At 37.3% G+C, this 22,393-nt stretch overlaps 1 protein-coding gene across 4 annotated transcripts in view; it reads left to right on the plus strand.

Moving 5' to 3' along the window:
- TRAPPC9 (trafficking protein particle complex subunit 9) overlaps positions 1 to 22,393 on the plus strand; it is a 519,558-nt gene that overhangs the window by 98,407 nt on the left and 398,758 nt on the right. For all 4 annotated transcript variants that reach the window (XM_030011866.2, XM_030011869.2, XM_030011867.2 and 1 more), the window contains one exon: positions 6,652 to 6,776. In XM_030011866.2, coding sequence (XP_029867726.1) covers positions 6,652 to 6,776 — 125 coding nt within the window. The remainder of the gene's footprint in view (positions 1 to 6,651; positions 6,777 to 22,393) is intronic.

Consider the following 22,393-nt stretch of genomic DNA (forward strand, 5'->3'; position numbering starts at 1 on the left):
GCCGCTCCGAGCTGGCTGGAACCGGCTGGATCCGGCTGTGTCCGGCACGGGGCAGCCCCGGCCTCTCCTCACACAGGCCGCCCTGCAGCCCCGCTGACGGTGCCTGGGCATGGACACCAAATATATAATACTAGGTACATTTCATGTGTCTTTAGAAAACAATAATAAGCAGGTTTGTACTGCTATTGGATTATAAGTATTTCTTCTGCAGAGAAGAAGCAGTTCACCCTAAAATCTTATGCTGTTTTGCATTTCATGTGACATCATATTGCCAGTTACTTGTAGACTGCCTTGGAATACAAACAAACTTTTGTAGTGTCCTGGCTTCAGTGGTAAGGTTACTTAAGGGTTTCCTTGCCACAGGGTTTGAGACCACTGTAGTTGTGATGCACCTGTTGAAAAGTATATATTTTTGTCACCTGGATCAGGTCAGTGATTGTTGTACAGCACAGTGTTACAAGGGAGCTGTGGATTAGAATGGCACGGAAGCTGTCCCATGCCAGCTCTTTCTTCAGTGCTTAGTCATTGGGTTGTAAATCTACAGGTTTAACCCCCTTAGTAAACTTTCCCTCATTCAAATACAAAATTGTGTGGGATTTTTCTGTGCAGTGTGCTGTGAAAGTGGCTAATGAAATTAAATTGACAATTTACTTAACATTTGAGAGGAGAGAGGAAATGCCGGTAAGAGATTTTCCTCTGTTGTGACAGCAGTGACTGCGATGTTGGAAAGGCAAGCTGTGTTTTTGCAGTTACCATGGAAAAAGTGTTGGTCATATGCTGTTACCATGGAAATAATCAATGTGGATTCTAGAAATTAGGAAGATTTCTGGACAGAGTAGAAGGACAATTGTTCTTTTTATAGTGAAAGGCTGCTGAAGCTGACAGTATGGATTGACGAAAGAAAACTGTGGAGGATTTAGCATCTTCATATCTCTAAACTTCATGAGAGAGAATAAAACATATGAAGTCTCAAAAAATATAAGTATCAAGTAATTTAAAACTTCTGGTGAACTGCTTCATTGTCTAAATTTTTCAATTACCTATTTTCTTCTGCCATCATTAAGTTCTGTAGCCTACCAGAGCTTTTAACAGAATGTGTTTCCGCATTGTATTGCAGAGGAGCTGGACAATGTCTAACCAACTTTGCTGCCTGCTCAAAGAACAGGAAAAGCTAAATAATAAAAAAAAAAATTGCTTGCAGCAGAACGTTAATTTTTTTTGTCCTCTCGCAGAGAAGTTCCCTTCTACAGTCAAAGTTGCGAAGGTGTGAGTCCTTTGAAGTATAGCACAGTGCCTGGCACTGGGCTCTGTGTTATATGCCAAGTTTGAGAGCCACAGACTTGAAACAGAAAGTTTGACCGCTACAATGGTTACCTTAGACTTTCCTCTTAGCCTGAAGCAGAATTGGTGTTTCCTTTGCTATACCTCCTTTTGCAGGTACAATTTAGAGATTAAAAAATTCCCTCTTCCCCAAAGAAAATGTTTGAACTAACCTTTTTCTGCCCCCCGCCCCCGCCCTAAGAAAATGAAAATAGAATGGGTTTTTAAAAGAAAATTAAGCAAGGCATTAGTTGTATGTCCAAGATGTTGTTTTAAGTATTATCTATTTGTTTCTCAAAGAAAGGAAAACCTATGCCTTATATAAGATGGAAAATCTGACTAATGCTGTGCAAGTTTAATGCTTGGTTCTTTTCAGTTTTTCTTTGCAATTTTATGCACCAGTCAGTGTCAACTTTTCTTCTAAATATGGAACTGGTAAAAATAATTCATCAATTTGAAAATATTATTTTTCCTGAGGTAAAACCTTTTATTTTCATTAAAAAAGAGTGGATTTCAAAGCCTGTGATCGAATGTATTTATAATGAGTTTTGTTGGCAAGCTGTCTTTAACTTTTTAGTGTATTATTGCCTCAAAGCTTAGGCTACTAAGTATGTTTGCTTTAATATCAGTTGGCTTTTAAGAGATGGTAAGTGTTGGTCTAGGAGTGGTTTAATACCTTGTTATTTCTTGTGCAAGTTAGAACTAAAATACCTATTAGCACATACAAAATTATTTCGTGCTCTCATCTCCCTTTTCCCTGGTGTTCATGGGCTAGCTTAATGCATGATTTAATGTAGTTACATTATAAGAGAAAAGGCTTTCTTAATTTTAGTTGAATACTAATAAAAACTACTAAGTTTAGCTGTTGTGTTTTCCAGTTTTCCAAGGTAGTCATATAGTAACTCATGATTGTCTTCCCATTTGTAGCTACCCTATTCAGTCTTATCCCTTCTGATTTTTTTATCAGTTAGATGCTGCTGATTGATTTTTCTGCAGTGAACCCACATGGAACAAATACGTTTTAATATTTAATATTAATAAACACTCTTAATTTGAACGTTCATAGATATTAAAAGAAGAATTCTAACAATGAGGAAAACCAGGCTAAAGCTGCATACCTTTCAAAGTAGTACACCGTATCTTCGTGCTCTGATTGCTCTCAGGGTTGTTGGGGTTTTTTTGATATTGTTTTTTTTTTTATTTGGTTGGTTTGGGGATTTGGTCGGCGTGGGTTGGTTTGTGGGTTTTTTTGGTGTTTTTGTTTTAATGTATAAGTCATTAACTAGCTAACCTGGAAAAGAACGACAATGAAGGTGAAAAAAGAAGGTGAATTGAGGTTTGGCGTAGGTGATCTTTAAAGGTCCTTTCCAACCCAAACCACTCTATGATAATGCAGGGATTATCATACAAGCTAATAATCAAAATACAAACCTTTGGGAGGTGTAACTGGAACTACTGTTGCCTGAATTTGAGACGTCATGATGCCATCTAAAAGATGGAACAGGTATTACATGATGTATTTCTCTTTGATAAGACCATGTGAGTCACTTTAATGTCTGTCCCTTAAGAGTAACTTATTAAAAAATTTGCTACTGAACAGTCCAAAGCAGTGTTTGCACATGGATAAACACATTTATGCACAGTAAGTTTTGACTAATTTTTAGTAAAGCTACATTGCACAGAGAGGGTGTTCTCATCTGCCTCTCTTGCTCTCCCCCAGTAATATACAACAGGATATTCAATGCTTTGGCAGTATGCTTGAGCAAAGATATAACATTGGAAAACACAGTGTTAGTCTTTCACTATTAAATTCTTTCAGACTGTCCATTGAGGCATTTAGGTAGACTGCAAGTTGTGTGGTTCTGAAGATTCATTAGGGGCTGTGTTGTATTTGGATCTTAGATCTAATGAAACTCTAAATGCTTCGTCTTAAATGTGTGGTATATAATGTCTGATCACACACAGCTTTTTTTCTATGCTTATACTGCCTGGTTATCTCACTATAATTCCTTATTTAGAATTGCTGGATTTAGTGACTAAAGGCTATATCTACATTTAGATGATGCAGTAAGAATAGATTGGTAGGTAGAAGCACTCAGTGCTAAAGGTCTTGCATTACATTGTGGTGTGATTCAAGTATTCTACCTGACGCAAGACTTATTCTGGCCCTCTGGATAAAATATCCCCTCCACATGTGTGATACAAATTTGTCTGAAGGGCTGCTTGTTGGGATTGGAGTAGAGTACTTGTAGTCTGGGACCGAAGTCTTTAGTCTTGGTTTGTTTACTCCAAAAAGAATCTAGCTTGCATGCACTGAAATTGCTCTGCAAACCCAAGTAAGTGGGGATGATGATGACGATATTTGCTTCAAAATTGTGCACCAAAACATAAGGTGTGGCAAAGTCCATCCTAACTGTTGCACAGAGACTTATATCTGATGAACATTAAACATAAATGTGACAACTTGTGCTGTGAGTTGAAGGGGAAAAAAGGTAATTTTTCATGCACTCCACACAAAAATGGATAGATATTTGATTTAGCTACTAGTTCTTTTGCTTCTGTGTGAAGGTCACCAGAACCACCAAAATAATTTTCCTTTCCTTTGAATTTCCCTCCTTAAAATTCCTTTCCTTTAAAGCACTGAGATTTGTTTCTGCAAGTTGATCATTCCTTCCACTTCAGTGGTAGCATCTGATACCATCTTTCGAAGAGTAGTATCTTGGCCCTTGGGGAGCCAGTAATACACTGTGGCAACTGCAAGAATGGCATCTTAGACATCTTCACTCGGCTTTCGGCAATCCTCTGCAGAAGTCAGCGGAAGCCTTGAGAATGTCATGGTTTAACGCTGGCTGGCAGCTATGCACCACACAGCTGCTCACTCACACCCCCCTTCCACCTTCCAGTGGGATGGGGAAAGAATTGCAAGGGTAAAAGTGAGAAAGAAACTCATGGGTTGAGATAAAACCAGTTTAATAATTAAAAAAAGAAATAATAATTTAAAAAAAAAGTAAGGAAAAGAAAAAAAATAAGAGGAAAATAAACCCCAAGAAAGACAAGTGATGCAAATGAAAACAATTGCTTACCACCAACTGACCGATCCCAGCCCGTCCCCGAGCAGGGACCCCCCTGCCAACCTCCCCCCAGCATTTATTGCTGAGCATGACATCACATGGTCTGGAATATCCCTTTGGTCAGTTGGGGTCAGCTGTCCCGGCTGTGTCCCTGTGGCGGAGGCTCGTGCAATCAAATTAAACGGGTGTTAAACTCAATGAAATTTATTCTTCAATCAAAATCGTTTAGAACTCCTGACAACATTAGTAAACCACAGGTTCAGTGATATAAAGGGAAATTGATACTGCACAACTGACTTAAGAATTCTTAAGCTTTAGAAATGATGACCCAAAATGTGCATATCACTAACCTAAAAGATGAGCACTCTTAACCTGCAGGAGTTACCTTGGGTGGCGTCCCGACCCAAGGGCAGAGTCTCTGACTGCAGACCCGCTGCTCTGAGGTGGCCTGGTCCCCTCCCAACTTCTTGTGCGCCCCCAGCCTACTTGCTGGGTGAGAAGCAGAAAAGGCCTTGATTCTGTGTAAGCACTGCTCAGCAGTAACTAAAACATCAGTGTGTTATCAAGACTGTTCTCAGCACAAATCCAAAACAGGCCCATAGAAGCTACTATAAAGAAATTTAACTCTATCCCACCCAAAACTATTACAAATATACAGCATCAAGTTAGGCTTTGCCCATGTGAAGTACATCAGTGTATGTGAATACATATTTTGCTGTAATCTGTAAAGGTTATTGACCTTTTAGGAGGCGGATGATGTTGATGACAGTTGGCGATGGAAATATTAATTTCCTGAGAAATAGTAATCTTTGTTTTCACTTTTTTTTGTGCATATGAGATAATTGTAAATTAAAAACTTTTAAGGTTTTTTTTTTTTTTTGACTAGTAAGCCTCCTGAACCAGCATCTTCAAATCTGATGTTTATCATAGTGTGTCTTTAAGGCTGAACTAGGGTGCATTTTAAAACTCATTAGTTAGCAAAGGAAATTGAAAGTAAAGAAATATGGGGATATGCCCTTTGTTTTCTCATTTGGATACCTGTGAAGTTGGATTTTAATGAAGCAAAACCATTTCGTGCTCCATCTTGTTCTTCTGGTTTCTTCTTTTGAGGATTGTATCCTCAACAGGTCCAGATTCGAGGTCATCCATGGAATTAGAATGTGATATTAGCAAATATAATTTGATAGGAGCAATTTTCCAAAAGGAATAATGTTCAGTTTTTGTGTAGTAATTTTGTGTTTCCCATATGTTTAGATATATGTGCCTGCTGCCATATATGAGCTTTTGCTTGTATTTATATTGGTGTTTGTGGATTGCAGTTGCTCTGCACAGCGTAAAGGAATTAAATCCTGCTCTTCTTTGGACTTTGGATGTAAATCTAAATAATAACAAATTATGACTCTAGTTTTAATGTATGTTAAAGCTTCATTATTTTAATTTTCTTGTTCCTCTGACTTTTTTTGATTCAACAGTAATTTTCACACGGTTTAATGGTTTGTGCTTACAATGTACCTTTGGTAGGTTGAGAAACCCAAATAGGCTGCAGTGCGTTTATTTACCTTCAAGTTATACAAGCTTGTCAGCAATAAAAGATACTACTAAGTAGTCATATTGTCTTTTATTGCTATACTGTATGCCAGTACACAGACTGCTAGTAAATACCAAACTGAGGACATTCCTCTAAGGATATCCATTTCTGTTAAGCTTTTTGTTGACTATTACAATGTGAACCTTCATTTCCATTATGCCCTTGTTATACATGAGAAATATTTTATATATTTTTACATCAGTAGGTGGTACAAAACATGACTCCTCTATTTTCTATTCTTTTCCACAGTATATACTTGAAAAAGGAATCCTCAGACCTCATACTGAAAGTTAGTTTAAAGATATTAAGCAGTTGATAGGGTCACTATCATGGAAAAGCAGAACCTTTTATCTTTGTTCTTTTCTAATATTGTAAATATTAAAAGTAGTTTTGAATTATTAACTCTGACATCTCTGGTGTGATATTCCAAATGCAGTTACCTTCCTTTCCTGTGACCTTCACTGAGTTTTAGGTGTATTCCTGTTTGGTTTTTTTTGGCTTCTAGAGAAAAACATAGAAGAATAATCTTTACCTTTTGTTTTGCCTTTCTGTATAAAATGTTAGTATTTCTTTTTGTGTGTTTTCTCTCCCTCTGATAATACAGATACAGATTCGTTGGAATAAAATGTAACATTAGACAAGCAAAAGTAGTTTTATTTATTCTGTTTCCAGATGGCATCAGTGTTAGTGGACTTCCGCTCTCCAGTCCTTTTCGGCAGGTTGTCAAGCCAAGAGTAGAGACTAAACCTATTAATCCACAAGAAAGCAGCAAAGTTGGTGACTTCAGTCATGTGAAGGTAAGTCAGTGACATCAAAATAAGTAAAAGATGTCGTTTTCATTGTACTGTGTTATGGTTTGTTGTGTGATTAAAAAGTAAAGGTTTCTTTTTCTCATAAATATTTCCTTTTTTTTTTGAAGAGCAGCTTGATGATCTGTGTTTGGATTGTTATATTAGAACAACCAAACAAAAAGGTGAAATAAGATCAGGCTAACAGTAGAAATTATGAAAAGTTCATTACCACTATGGTGTATTCAAGGAAATGTCAGTTCTTCACCTCATGTTGCTTTCTTAAGCTCTATACCCTGCAGGAAGGTGCTTCTCTATGAATTTTTTGTTTTCTTATATTAACATATATGGAACGATTTCTACCTTCTAAACATTTTGGGATCAAAGTCTTATCTTCACACGTCCAATAGTAAGCCTTTTAGAGGTGGTCATATAAGTAATAAAACAGAATAGTTAAAAGAGCCAAAAGAAAAGTAAAGAAAAGTAGCAGGATGAAAGAACAGTTGTGTAGGTAGAAGCTGCACTGAGAGAGTCTTCCCAGGAGTAAGCTACTGTTTGTTTTTCTGTTGAAGATCTTACCTGTTGAAGATGTAAACTTCTTGTTTTGAGCAGTGAAATAAGAACACCTTCATACTGGCCAGATTTGTAGAGCATATAATTTAAGGTGAAGTTAACAAAGACTGTAAAAAATGTACTGTAGCCCTTCATTGGTCTCTTCCATAGCTTTGGTGAATGTTTTGCGTGCCTTGTAGTATTTGATACATTTCCTACGTGGATCTGTGTTCTGCATTAGTTCATTCAGTCAGAATTTAGATTGAGTGTTGTACAATGCAATATTTGGCTTAGCATGTCTTTGAGAAGGAAACATAGGCTTTGCTTTTCACAGTAACTTGCTTTGCATGTGAATTTGCTTTCTTCCCAGTGAGATTATTTACAATCCTATTTGATCAATAAACAGGTGAAGCTATTAATTTTTAAGTATGTTTGGACCATTAGCACTGCTAATTCATCATTGTTTGATACTGCGGTACAAAAAGGATGATGACCGCATATGAAAGATGATAGAAAATTAGTAAAGCTTTTCTTTGTATTTTATGACACAGCAAGGTGTTTCCCAATTGCTCATAAATATAAATCAGCATGATTGAGGAAACAATTTGATTTTGAAGTGAGTAAAATGTCCAGCATTAATTTTTAAGTTTAGAACTTTGTGTAGAATGTCTGACCTGTAGACACTTCTGACTTATGGAAGCAAGAGGAATGTTATTTTGAAATCAGACTAAAAATCCAGAAATGCAGAATTTCTTTGCACCAAATACATGAAAAAACCTTTTGGTGCACTTTTTGCTTGTCAGCCAGTTGTCCTGGCAACCAAGAAGTTGCAGGTTCACAATGATCTATTTGATGGTATTACAAGGATGTTGGAGAGCTGTAAAGCAAGAACTTGGTTTTTAACAGTGTATAGTGAAACAGTCTGGTGAGAATGCACAAGCTTGATTCTCTTATTAGGTTTATGGAATAAATTTTTATTTAATTAATTGGTATTTTGTGATGGAAAGACCTTGCAGGTGATCAAAACTATGATCAATAGAGAATACACATTCCAATAGCATCAAGGGGTTCCTTGCTCAGTAAATTTGTCTGTGTATTGAGCCTGATTTGTATCACTGCTGTACAGCTCCCATAGCATGCCCCAAATTAACAATTTACTGTGTTAACATCTATTCTAAAACAGGCTTAATCACTAACCTTGCACTTTTGGTAATGTTTAGATGAGATGATTTATAGAGGGGGAAAAATAAAAATCAGGGTGTTAAAGTAGCCAACAGGATAAAGCTCTAGAGGAAGTCTACAAAATTATATTTCTAATTACTTACATTATTATCATTCTGATAATGTATTTGCAGACAACATCGATCATAGGAAAAATATGTCTTATATTTTTCCAATATTTATCAGACTAGTTTATTGTAGATGAGGAGAGAGAAAACCACAGTAAGGTATCACCATCTGCGGAATGATTTACTGCCATGGCTCATTCCAGTTTAACAAATGACCATTTCTATAACTTCCATTTCTTTTTACCATGTTAATATGCTCATAAATAATAATCTTACCCCAGTTTGTCCCGATTAAACAACTATAAACCAATAATTTGATCTACCTGGTTTAAAAATGCTTATGAAGTTCAGATGTGTTTAGAATATCTTAGAAGTATTTTTCAATTCGCCAGACTATCCACATAATTAAGTCTCTATGTACGTGGACATAGATAGTTGGTACTGGGCAAATGACCAGAAGAAATTACCTATCATAACTGAAGAGATTGCATTTGTCTATTTAGATGACTATATTACATCTGATTGATAGTCATTCTGTGATAAGGTATTATATCTAGCTTTTTCCCCTGCTGTCTACTTCTTCTGTTTAATACTGTCTGTTTATTTCTGTTTGTGACTTCTCTCTACATTGACAGTGCTCTTTAGTAGATAGAAACGTGAGAACCACACGTAGCTTAAAATAAGAGCTAGACTAATTCCAAATAAATTATCAGGCAGTTATTGTAAATAATTGAGTCAATTAAGCATTTAAAGATACAATTAGAATGTGTTCTGGTCTGGTTTTCTTGGCTGGGTTCTGAGGAATTTGCTGTATTTTTCGTTTTGACTTGCTTGGGTTTAGCCTGGGTATCTTTCAGAGCACATGAATATATATGTTTGTAGTCAAATGCAAATGCTTTTGCTCAGTAAGAACATTGCTATCTAAAATGTAGCAAGCTGGGATATATACAGGAGAGATGATCCAAGGGTCTCTTTGAACCCGAGTCTCAAAATATTTGATACTTACGAATCTTTCTGAGTTCCCTAGAACCTCCTTAAAAGATACTTCAGTTTCTCTCTGTTGCTGCAGAATAATTCAGCACTTGTGGGCTATTGCCTGTGTCCTGCACAGTGCCATTTGGGATGATTGCTTGATTATGTTTTAAGGTTTATCTTGTAATAGTCAAGCCAATTAAAATGGTTTGACAAAGACTAATGTAAGAAGCAAGTAGGAGTTTTTAATTTAAGAAACAAGATTGATCTTAAACAATTTGTATGTGTGCTGAAAATGCTCTTCTGTCGTTTATTCATGATTTAGCAATAAGTGTCTGTTGTGAATATTGAGGAGTAGTAGTTATTTTTCAATCCTGCATGCTGTGCCTAAGCTAGTCTTCAAATAAAGCTGAATTTTTGCAAATGAAAATTAATGTAAATCAATGCCTCTCTTGTTGCTGATTCTGAAATGTCCTTGTTCGGATATTGATAAGTCTTAATGCTTAAACCTTCCCTCCCTACTTGTTTGCCTTACAATTTTTGTGCTTCAGTCTTGGATATTGCCAGTATTGCAGTTGAACTTCTCTGCAATCTACTTTTTCAATTTTGCTACAGGCTGTCTTCTAATAAACTAGTCACTGGCTTCTGAAAATGACTGTTATAATGATCTCATAAATTCAGTATAAAAATTGCTTTATGACCTCATCATAAAGCTTGTTTATACCCTCAAGCTGAATGGAATATCACGGTGTAATATTATGTTCAGATGTACTCTTTTCTACTGTTCACTACTGCGTAGTTGTGGTAAGCATTGTCTAAAAGTCTTGGTTGTTCTAGGGTGCATCTGTATGGCAGAATGAGTTAGCCCCTGCTTAGCTCTGCATTGCTGTGGTTATACTGGTATGTGAAGCAGTCTATTTTAAGGCTGAATCTGTTACTTTTTGAGTAACACTGCAGTGTGTTTAGATATTCAACTATTGTATGTCTTAATGCAAAAGCTGCAGAGAGAAATTTGAACAAATATCATAATCTCTCAGCAAACAATGTGTTATTTTTAACCTAGGGAATTCTGTACTGGTTTTCATGCTTGGAAGCTGAGATTATTTGGCTTAGTCTGGTTCTTCTTAGTGATGGAAGAAACACACTCTTACTCCATGCCACATATTATGGACTTGAGGCTTAGAGATCAGTCTGATCCGAACAAATTTGGTCCGTAAAGTCACAGTGATTACCATCACGTAATCGTAATTCATTGGTAGTTCCTTTTTGTCAGAAGGTGAAAAGGAGAATTATTCATCAAGCTATCTCGGTTCAACATAATGTCCATAGTTTCTTTGGAATAAATCTTCTGGGATTAAGAAATGCTACATGACACTAACTGGACAAAAGACCAAATCAAGAGTTGAAACATAGACGTCTCTTCACGGGGTGAAGAAAACTTTGAAAGCATATTGTGAGTTTTTTAAAATCTTGGTTTAAGTTGTTAAACATAGACATTGATTACTGGCCATTGTTTGGCAGACTGAGGGTTGGTTTATAATTTATAAGGGCCTTGGCTGACTTACTTATTTGTTTTGGAACTTTTATGTTCAGGAGAACTTGCGTCTGCATACTGCACATGAGCTGTAATTCCAGAGATTCAACTGCAGAAACTTGAGAGGTTTCAGTAATCTCATGGAACTACTCTGTTCCTGCACTATCAGTAAATGGTAGGAAGTGTTAAAATACAGTATGTAGTGCTAATCTAATTTAATACACCATCTTTAGTGTATCTTTTCTGATTTGGTCAGCAGTGTATTAAAATGAGATACAGGCCTTAATTTGATTTTTTCCATGCAGTTCTCAGGCTCTGCTCTTCTAGTATGAAAGTATGCTGTTAACTGAGATAAACTTTGTTGATGCTTTAAGCTCAAACTCCTTTTACCCATAAGCTTTAAATCTATTCTGTGTTTAAGCCCTTAAACAGAACAAATTGGAGAGAGGGATATATATTTTTTTTTTTTTTTTTTAACTTTTAAATAATTCTGGATCCCGCTTAAGTTAGTGGACATGATGAATCTATGGACCACAATTGAAATTTAGATTCCTTCTTTTTGTTTGGCTAAATGTAAATTTAGGAATGAGATCTTAGGCACAAACATATAACCCAAGTTAGATGTTCTACTTGCACACTGTCCTATTCTGGAATTCAATACTATGCTTGTAAATTCTGTGGCCCTGAGTTCTCCTTCAGTATGAAACACGTCAAGTATTATGAAGAAAAAAAAAAAAAAGACAGACACAAGTCTGTGTCTCTGTTTCCCTAATAACCTTCAAGCCTGTAAAAGAGAAGATAAAAAATCCCAAAGCTCTTTCACTTCCCAAGTTGATTTTTATCAAAATAATACATACCTTTTTCTTAATAATTAATTGACATTCGTGAGGTAAGTACCAGAAACATTCGTGAAGTCTGCTCAGATTGGAGCCATAAGGCAAATCAGCTTTTTCCAGATCAGCAAGGTGGTTTTTGTTGCCTTCCTGGCCGAGAATTGCAGTGTCCCTTGAGATAAAGTGAATAATAAAAGTAGAGTTCTGCAAAAACAAGAGCGAGCTGGATTCTTGGTAGCTGGCACCTGCCTGGCAAAATTTGATGTGATCAGGATTTGGACGAAAGCCTGCAGTTTTTGAGCCGTCTGAGTCTAAATGCTCTTAACTTTCCTTCCTTGTGCAGTTCGGCATTGCTTATATTCCTTTAAGTGCTTTTGGGTTCTATAAATAGTTAGTTGAGTATTCAGCACTATTTCTGCTCACCAACCCTCTTCCTCTTCTGTGAATTGTTCCATCAAGAAATGAACACTCTCTTGTGCCCTAGAGAGGATTGTACTTCAGAACACAAAGAAAATATTTTACTAAAGCTATTCTCCAGAGCCATGGGAAAAATAAGTTTGCTACTCCCTCTGGATTTGAATAAATTCAATTCATTCATCTCATCTGGTATTTTACATTCAGTATTATCACTGTAGTAGCTGCAATTTCAATTGAACACGTTTTACAACTTGAGGTACTTCCTATTTTTGCCATTTTATTTGACATGAAAGAAGCATTAAAATTTTCTTATAGTATTGATAGAAAAATTTTGGATAGATTCACTATCTGCCTGTCAAATGCACCATTTTCTCCAGACTTTTTTCATTGTCGCTCAGTAAACAAGAGATGATAGTCTACTTACACCCAAATAAATCCCTCATCAAGGGTAGTTGCAGCAGGTGCAATCTACTATATAAACCACAATTCATCTATTTTTCTCTCTTGTCTAAATATGAATAAAGAAAAATTAAAGTTGACATCAACACAATAAACAGAGCTTATGTGAACAGTAACAGACTGCAGTCACGAGAGCTTCTTTCCCCAGGGAGTCATCCATGGCCACCGTTGGCCTTGTTACTCAACTACAGTAAAATCCTATTGCTATAGTTAGGACGTGTCAGGATCTCTTGAGACAAACAATTTCTGGTAGTTTTTCATCAGCTTGCCAGACTACATTTGAGTCATTAATGTAGTCAGTGAGTATCAACAGCAGACGTCACCCATATATATCTGTTACCTGTGTTCACAGTGTTCCAGTGCTGTCACATTGGAAATATTTCGGACAAAATGAGTCTGAGCAGCTGTTGTAACTCGGAAGGTAACAGTAGATGAACCCATTTGGGGATGGGAATACCCCAAGATCACTGTGAAGCCCGAAAATTACTTTGGATTGTTGATCATGGTAATTCCTAAGAAGTGCTCTCTACAAATAAAACAGCAGTAGGTGGTTACTTCCATAATGACATTATGATGAGAAAGCAGAAAATCTTAATACTGAAGTGGGTTTATGTAGGAGGACATTGGTGTGTAGAAAGTGAAGGAAAAAATGACGGGGAGGGTGACTGGGTTAAGGTAATGGAGAAAAAGAAAAGATGGACTTATGTGAAGACTTGCTGAGGTGGAAACTTGAAGTGGGGAGGGGGGTGGAACAAATGTTTAGAATAGGGTGGTGAAAGTTCAGTCAGCCCTGTAAGAAATTTTAAGAATAATTAGAAATAGAGATGTTTGTCTGAATGCTTTGCTTGCATTGGATGATATGTTTCCTCACAACAGCTCTTCCAGAGGACAGATATCAGCTGTAGCCTAGAGCTCTCAGAATGTAAACTTCTGTGTGCCACATGGTCAAGTGTCACAAATTCAAAATACCTCTGGACATATATATACTTCAGTTTTGCTCTTGTGACTCCTTGCATGTTTAGTTTTCCTCTCTTAGTGAGAACAGATGAGGTAGGTCAGACACGGGGTTTAGACCAAAGACCACTCTTTATTTCAGGTGCCTTATTTACTTGTTTCTCAATCTGTGTACATTTCTACTGCTCGTGTTGTGGATCCTCTGGCAATCAAGAGATGCTGCAGTAGTCCTCATGATTGCTTCTGCCTAATGGAGAATGTTTCAGCACCAAGAGTTAAGAGGTGGTTGATCAGCCCTCTGAAGACTTGCTCTGCTTATTAGACTTAGTTCACAAGAATGAACTGCCTTTTGTCGGTACTCGGCCTCCCTGCTCGCACTTTGGATTTGGTCTGAATGTCCAATTTAAAGTGTTTTTTCATCTCCTCTGCAGGTGGGTTTTGATTCATTGTACGTGCTCCTAAAATGAGAGTCTATCATCCAGGTCTGAATCAGAAGCCCTGTAGTATATTGGCTATCATGCTATGCTTCAGCTAATAAACCCTTTCTTTGAACAGCGCTTATTTTATTCATAGTGCTATCCTTCTTTGACTACATGTCTTCCAGTTCTTAACTGACTCATGTTCAGTCATATCAGGTTCTGTACAGAGTGAGCTCAAGTATGTTTGTGAAACAAGCTGTAGGTAAGATTTAAAAGATTTCTTTTATTCCTAAGTGTAGAAAATCTTACTCTGCAACACAAGAATTCTTCCAGAATGACTTACCTGAAAATGTGGAAGAGACTTACATTCTGTTCTAAGTAGAGACTCTTTCAAGCATTTGATATTTAGATTTCAATTATAATGGAAATTCTGCATATTGTGGATATTATAAACTCTATGGCCAAATGTATTTCCACACTTCATCCTTACAAAGATTTGTGCAGTATTTTCACCCATTTAATTTATGGGTATTGATTAACAGAATTTTGCTGTGCTCACTTTTACTAGACTCATGATGATAATTTCTAGTGTTTTAACTTAACCAGAAGTGTGGAATTGGCTGGGAGGAAGGCAGCTGCTCTCATGGGAGAACATGGTGGCAGAAGCTGGAATGCACCAGAAAATAGAACTGGGGAGACCAAGTGAGAGGGCCGCTCTGATCAGCTGGAAGGTTCTCCAGTGCCTACATAAATTGATCCAGTGAAGTTGTTCATATGCTTTTGAAAGTATAATCAAGATTTTATCTCAGCCTATGTGAGTGTGAAATTAAATGCAGAGAGTGTCATACAGGTGCTGTCTTACTACAGTTAACTGTAATCTACCTTAAGGACGTTACTGTTCCTGACACTTATGACAAGGTAATGCCAGTTAATGAACAGAATTGGAGAGAATTTTATTCAAATCTTTAGATCTATGCATAGAAGAAAACGTTACACAATATAAGATTAGAGTTTCAATGTAATGTATATCTTGCATCAAACTGAGAAAAGCTGGAAGTGTATTAAAAGTAATTTTATGGATTTGGGTTATTATTTTCTGTAAAGCAAAATTCTGAATACAAGGAGTAGATGGAATCATGCTTTTCATTTAATTCTGAAACTACAGTTATTTTGTCTGTTTCAAAATCCTGTTGCTACTTAGTATGACACAAAGTTGTCCTCAATTGAGTATCTGTACACTCCGTTCAGTAGCTTTGCATTTGGGAGTTGTTCATGTAAGTTCGGATGCGTGGCTGCATTTTCATTTTTAGCTAGATATTCAAATCTTAATCCTTTTAAATGTGCTGTAATATAATCAATATTCTAAGAACTTGCTTGAACAATTTTTGTCCTACCATAATTGAACTTGTGCAATTCCATAGGTGCCTTAGCAATGCTAAGGGCCTTCCATCTGCAATTCTCCAGCTGCCTTTCATGTACTGCTTAATTCACTCTTTTCTTCCTCCATTTCCTCTCTTTTCAGCTTGTAGGTTTTAATTTATAACTCCATACTAAGGTCTCTTCACCCTTATCATCACAGCTGTTATAACTGTTTGTAACTTTAGAGCCTAGTAGATAATATAGTAGGTAAATCACATACCAAATAAATACTACTCATGTCTTGTTTACTTTTGGTATATCTCTTTGCTTCTTGTTTTGCCCCTGCAAATAAGTGAGACTACTTTGTTACAGTTCTGGGAGACTGTTACCTGGAGGAATAATTTTTCTAACTTCTGAATGATTTAGTCAGAAATGTGAGTTTACATGCAGCATCGTGAACATACATTCTATTTCCTTTGACTTAGATCCTAATAATGATGCTGTATTGCTGTTATAAATTTTCCCCTGAAACAATAACAAATGGCCTACCTCAGAAAATCATTCTGATGTGATAGACTTAACCAAATGAGCTTGTAAACAGTCATTTAGGATAAAAATGATGTGTTCTTTGGAAGACTAGTTTGTGAGAGAGGAGGCATACTCTCCAAATTATGGTAACTGGAAGAGTTACTCCATAAATGTAATACCACTTTTGATGCTGTGCAGGAATTGCATCCCGATCATCTTCCTTCACATTCAAAAATGCCTGTTTAGGCTTTAATTTCATTACTAGCTAGTGGTAGCAAACAATGCCTCCATCCTAGCTATATTCATTAATGTAGCTGCTGCTATTAGCAGTTTTTATTTGCCCTTCTTGTCTAGAGCCAAATACCAATAGCCCCTTTGAACATATGGAAGAAGATGTAGATAAGAAAGGGTAATTTAGGTTCTTTTTCCTCTCTTTGGAGCTTTTTGTTCTGATCACTAAAATTTAGTTCTTACATTATGAAATGGTCAAGTTCAAACTGTAATGATCTAGAAATTTGCTGCTGCAGTTGATTTCAACCTCATGTTACTTTTTTGCTTAAATGTTGCTCATCCTGCATATGATAATCTCTTCTTGCCCAATGTTAGATGGAACTTTTTTGAAATTTCATAAATTTTATCAATTTAATCTTTTTCTGTGGCCTTTTAACCAGAGGGACCCAGTGCATTGACAAATAATGAAGAATAGCATTTCTGAAGGCTGAAATAGATGCCATGTACCGTATGCAGGACTTTCTTAGCAGCATATCCTTGATTAGTTTAAAATTGCTCAGTTTTTATTCTGTGCTGTTTAAAATATATAGGTCAGTTCTTTTTCTCTCAATTTGAGAATAAATAAATCTGCAAGCAAGTTCAGTTTCTTAATTTTTCCAATAACTTTCTTCTTAAAATATTCTTGATTTCTCCATCACAGGCACAGATCATAGTTATGCTTGGAGGTTTGTTCTGGTTTTTGGGCAACTAGCCAAAGGAGTTAAAGAGCATCTTGATAAAAAAGTAGAATCTTTAGACTGCAGATCTTCTGTTTAGCTAGAAGTCGCATTCTTAATAGCAACCTTACCCAGGAGTATGAGAAAGAGAATGAAGTTTAGTAATTTATCACTGTGGGGACTTCAAAAGAGTAGGTCAAGTGTGGTAGTTTTCTGCAGAAGAAATTGGAAACGCAGAATGTGATAGCTGTAATTGATGCCAAGCCATTTTTGAAAGGGCACATCAGAATCTACTTTACCAACTTCGTTTCACCTGGGGAAATGACTGGATAATCATCACAGCAAGCTCCACATTTACTGTTTATGGGGTAAAACAGTTTTTAAATGTCATAGTTTGCAATTTTTTAGTAAGATGGTTTGGACTAATATTCTCATTGAGGGATTGTTTAAGAGAACTCCAATTTTATTTATTTATTTGTTTAAGGCTTTCTACTGATCAGTGTCAAAGGCTGACTCTTTGTTAGGTTCAGTAGGACAAGTCTGACTTTAAAAGCCTTAAATTTCCAGGAAAAGAAATTATCTAAAATTGTCAAAAATAGGGGAGAGGAAAATCCTAGTACAAGAGGGAAAAAAGTGAGACTAAATGCAGTTTTTAATATTGTGTTACATGAAATAGATCCAAGTTATAACTCATATTTTGTTGGCCATTTTTTGAAACTAGTTTCTATGCACTGTCATTAAACTGCTGTTCTTGCTGTGTATTGCAGTGACTGATGATGTGAGAGAGGAAAAAGAGTTGATGAAAAAAATTCATGTAGGAAGAGTGGAAAATGCAGGAATTTGGAGAGGCTGATCAAATAGAGTGTATTTTCTTAGATTTTTCTGTATGACTGGTTTAGACCTGATTTTCCGTAGGTGTAAACTTAGAGTAAATTAGATTTCTAATGTTACTGTGTTTAAATGGAATAAAAATCTTGTTCTCTGGTGGTAGAAGATGTAGAGAAAAGTACTGTGAAAAAATTAATCCTTCACATTGGTGCATGTTGTTTGTGCCTAGAATATTTTCTATGCCCTTTGACTTAGAGATCTGTAGTTTGATGATGTATTAGTATAAATATTACTGTTAAGTGACTTGGTTGTGTATAACTGTCTGTAGCCATTAAGTACAGTGAACATAATATATCATTCTCTGCAATTATATTTGTAAAAGTGGAGAACTCATTATGACTAGCTAATTTTAAACCTGGGACTCTTAAAACATATTATTGATTTAGCTGAAACAGGTTTGAGCGAGAAGAAAAGACAAATGACAAGAAGCAATTAAAATGCATGGTTTTTAATATGGTGATTCTTAGCAGGAAGGCAGCTTCTAGATTACTTCATGGCAGTTGCGAGTTTATATAAATTTTATGAAATTTGCTTTCAGTTATGTTATATCTTTGTATAAAATGACTAGCAAACTGAGCAGTACATTTCAAGTACTGTACAAGTAACTTTATTAGGATTAAGTTATTCCATATAATTCCACTCATTTTTTGTTAGACACTATGTAAATGCAAGTAATAGACAATTTTATTACTATTGCTGCCATTTGATGTAGTGGCTGACAGTCCAGAACAATCAATAAATGACTTGCCCAAGATTGCACAAGATGTACAGTTTGGAATATTTTTGATATAACCACCAAATGTTCCTTACCGTGACTAGGGTGAGAAACAGGTGATACAATCCCGTTTCTTAAGAATGCAAAAAAAAAAAAAAAAAAAAGTTTAAAATCCCACATTCTTCACTGCTGGAGAAATTCAACATAAGGTTTTCTCTGCTCAGCATCTTGATACTTTTCCCAAATGCCATTTCCAGATTTTGCCCATTGCCCAGTGCTTGTTTCCTATGGATAATTATCATAGAATCATAGAATGGTTTGGGTTCAAAGGGACCTTAAAGATCATCGAGTTCCAACCCACCTGCCATGGGCAGGGACACCTTCCACTGGACCAGGTTGCTCAAAGCCCCATCCAACCTGGCCTCGAACACTTCCAAGGATGGGTTATCCACAGCTTCTCTGGGCAACCTGTTCCAGTGCCTCACCACCTTCATGATGAAGAACTTCTTCCTCACATCTAATCTAAATCTACCCTCTTTCAGTTTAAAGCCATTACCCCTTGACCTATCACTACACGCCCTTGTAAAAAATCCCTCTCCAGCTTTCTTGTAGGCCCCCTTTAGGTACTGGAAGGCTGCTATAAGGTCTCCCCAGAGCCTTTTCTTCTCCAGGCTGAACAGCCCCAACTCTCTCAGCCTGTTTTCATAGGAGAGGTTCTGCAGCCTTCTGACTGTTTCTGTGGCCCTCCTCTGGACTCACTCCAGCAGGTCCATGTTCTTCTTATGTTGGGGGCCCCAAAGCTGGACACAATACTCCAGGTGGGGTCTCACAAGAGCAGAGTAGAGGGGGAGAATCACCTCCCTTGACCTCCTGGTCACTCTTCTTTTGATGCAGCCCAGGATACGGTTGGCTTTGTGGGCTGCAAGCACACATTGCCGCGTCATGTTGAGCTTCTCGTCAACCAACACCCCCAAGTCCTCCTCTGCAGGGCTACTCTCAATCCACTCATTGCCCAGCGTGTATTTGTGCTTGGGATTGTCCTGACCCATATGCAGGACCTTGCCCTTGGCCTTGTTGAACTTCATGAGGTTTGGACAGGCCCACCTCTCAAGCCTGTCTAGGTCCCTCTGGATGGCACCCGTCCCTTCAGCATGTCGACATCACCATACAGCTTGGTGTCATTGGCAAACTTGCTGAGGGTGCACTCAAAGATGTTAAACAGCATTGGTCCCAATACCAACCCCTGAGGAATGTCACTCGTCACTGGTTTCCATTTGGACATCGAACCACCGTTGACCACAAATCTTTGAGTGTGACCATCCAGCCAATTCCTTATCCACCAAGTGGTCCATCTGTCAAATCCGTGTCTTTCCAATTTAGAGACAAGGATGTCGTGTGGGACAGTGTTAGATGCTTTGTAAAATCCAGGTTGATGACGTCCATTGCTCTTCCTTTGTCCGTCAATGCTGTAACCCCATTGTAGAAGGCCACCAAATTTGTCAGGTACTGTTTGCCCTGTTGTTCCCTGGGTCTTTCTTTTTTCCCTTTTTAAAAATGGGGGTTACGTTTCCCCTTTTCCAGTCAGTGGGAACTTCCCCAGACTGCCATGACTTCTCAAATATGATGGATAGTGGCTTAGCCACTTCATCCACCAGTTCCCTCAGGACCTGTGGATGCATCTCATCGGGTGCCATGGGCTTGTGCATCTTCAGGTTCCTTAGATGCTCTTCATTATCTGTGTCTATTTTAATTCTTCCATGTTAATTTCTGTTGTGCCTTAATGTATTTTTCTACCTCGTGCTTGGTCATTGCAGTGCTGTGGTCAGTCCAAACCCTCTCCCTGAGTTTATCTGATTGCTTGGTAGCCACCTGTAGACTGTATTGTTAGCTCCTGCTCCAGTCTAGAATAGGGGGGGAATAGTTACAAATAGAGAGCAAATGAGTTGAAATAGAAAAAGATGGAATGTTTTCCAGATGGGGCGTATTTATTCTTGTAGCCTTGGTGGAAAACTTCCTACAGATGATCCATCTAATCTCATCCTGATAAATTTACCTCAGAGATTCCAGCATCAAGCCAAGAATACTGAGCTGAAACATGCATTTTTGGAAGTCATCCAATTTTATGAAAATATTTCTGTGGCGGAAAACTTTTTACATCCTTATAGCAGTTACTTTAATGGTGGCATACACATGCCGTTCAAGAGTGCATTTTACCATTAGCGTTGGTTTGTCCACCTTCAGTTTCCAGCACTGGGTTTTGAAGCAAGTAAAGGGCCTCTTGTCCTAGGTATCTTTTCTCTAGTTATTGTAAATAAGATCATGTGAGACCAATTATTTTTAGAGTTTTATTGTGAACTTTTGTGTATGACAGATGTCACATTCAGAAGGAAGGACAATACTACCTTTCCAGCACTATTATACAGCTCAGTGATGTTTTCCCCAAAAGTGCTGGTTTTGCTATACAGGCTGTATCTCTGTAAAGTTTTACAAATTATAATGAACATTTTTTAATGTTGCAGTTGTGAAGCTAACCTTTTGGGTTTCCTTTGTGGTGGTACTGTCATGCAACTATGATGCATAACTTCACTCAGATAATTTTTCTGCTACAAAAGGAGTAAAATAGTTTGATTGAATTGTAACTGTTCTTTGTAATTGGTTTCCAAGTGTGTTATGATCTCCTAGTCTAGATGGAGTGGAATTGAAATGTTAGGCGATCATTAGATTTTTAACTGAAAAATTAATAACAGTAATAATAACTGTATTATCATGTTCTATGCCACTTAATTCAGTGAGTATTACTCAGAGTGCTTGTTGTGAAACTTAAGAGAAGTCAGTGGAGGAAAAGAAAAATCTGTCTCCAAATTTGAGCAGTCATAACCCTGCATTTAACTGAACAATAACTTTGACTATGATTTCTGTGGAGGGAACAACCAAAAATGCACAAACCAAAAAATCCAATCCTCAGATGTTAGTGTAGTGGCAGCCCTGCTTACCTGACCTCTTTTGTGAAAGTCACTTGCTTTGAAAAGTCCCTGTTGTAAAAGGTAACTGCTGTGGATATGTGAGTCACAGATAACAGTGGAAGCAGTATAACCAGTCAGGACCATTTCTAACGGTTACCTAGTAGCATTTTTTTCAGTGCATGTTTTGTCAAGGCATTTGGCGTTTGAATTTAAAAGTAGGACAATGAGTATGTGAACATTCTCTCTTTATATACTATATACAGGGGACGTCATTTCTCCCAGAAAATTAGGGGTGATGACATAACTATGTGCAAAACAAGACATGGCATCTCTCTGCACTGTGCAGTGCCAGGGTAAGTCCTGTTGGATGACATGTACATCACACTAGGCTCTTCTAGTTGTGTGTGTTGAATCTGCCCTGGAACAGTAAGGCATAAGATAGGGTATTTATATTCCAGGAACAAAATTCTAGGAGATACTGGCTGAAAGAGAAAGGGAGGAGGAATCTGGACATCAACTTGATAATTTTGCTTTTTGAGAAAAACACTTTCTGCATTCTGGACAAAATTTACAGATGCTTCTCTAATCTCTGTAATTCTGATATCCAGCTCACTCCAAGGAGGAATGTACGGGAAATGATACCAGAAGGACAACTTGACAGCAGTAACCTGAAATAGCTGTGTTTGTCCTTCAGAATAGCAAAGAGCTGTCATAATTGCTACTGTCCAGTGACAAAAGAAATGGCCCACATCAGTTTTGATACCTGGAGAGTGTCTCCCATGCATAAGGAGCATACG

The sequence above is a fragment of the Aquila chrysaetos genome, chromosome 4, assembly GCF_900496995.4.
Source record: "Aquila chrysaetos chrysaetos chromosome 4, bAquChr1.4, whole genome shotgun sequence".
NCBI classification, from domain to species: domain Eukaryota; kingdom Metazoa; phylum Chordata; class Aves; order Accipitriformes; family Accipitridae; genus Aquila; species Aquila chrysaetos.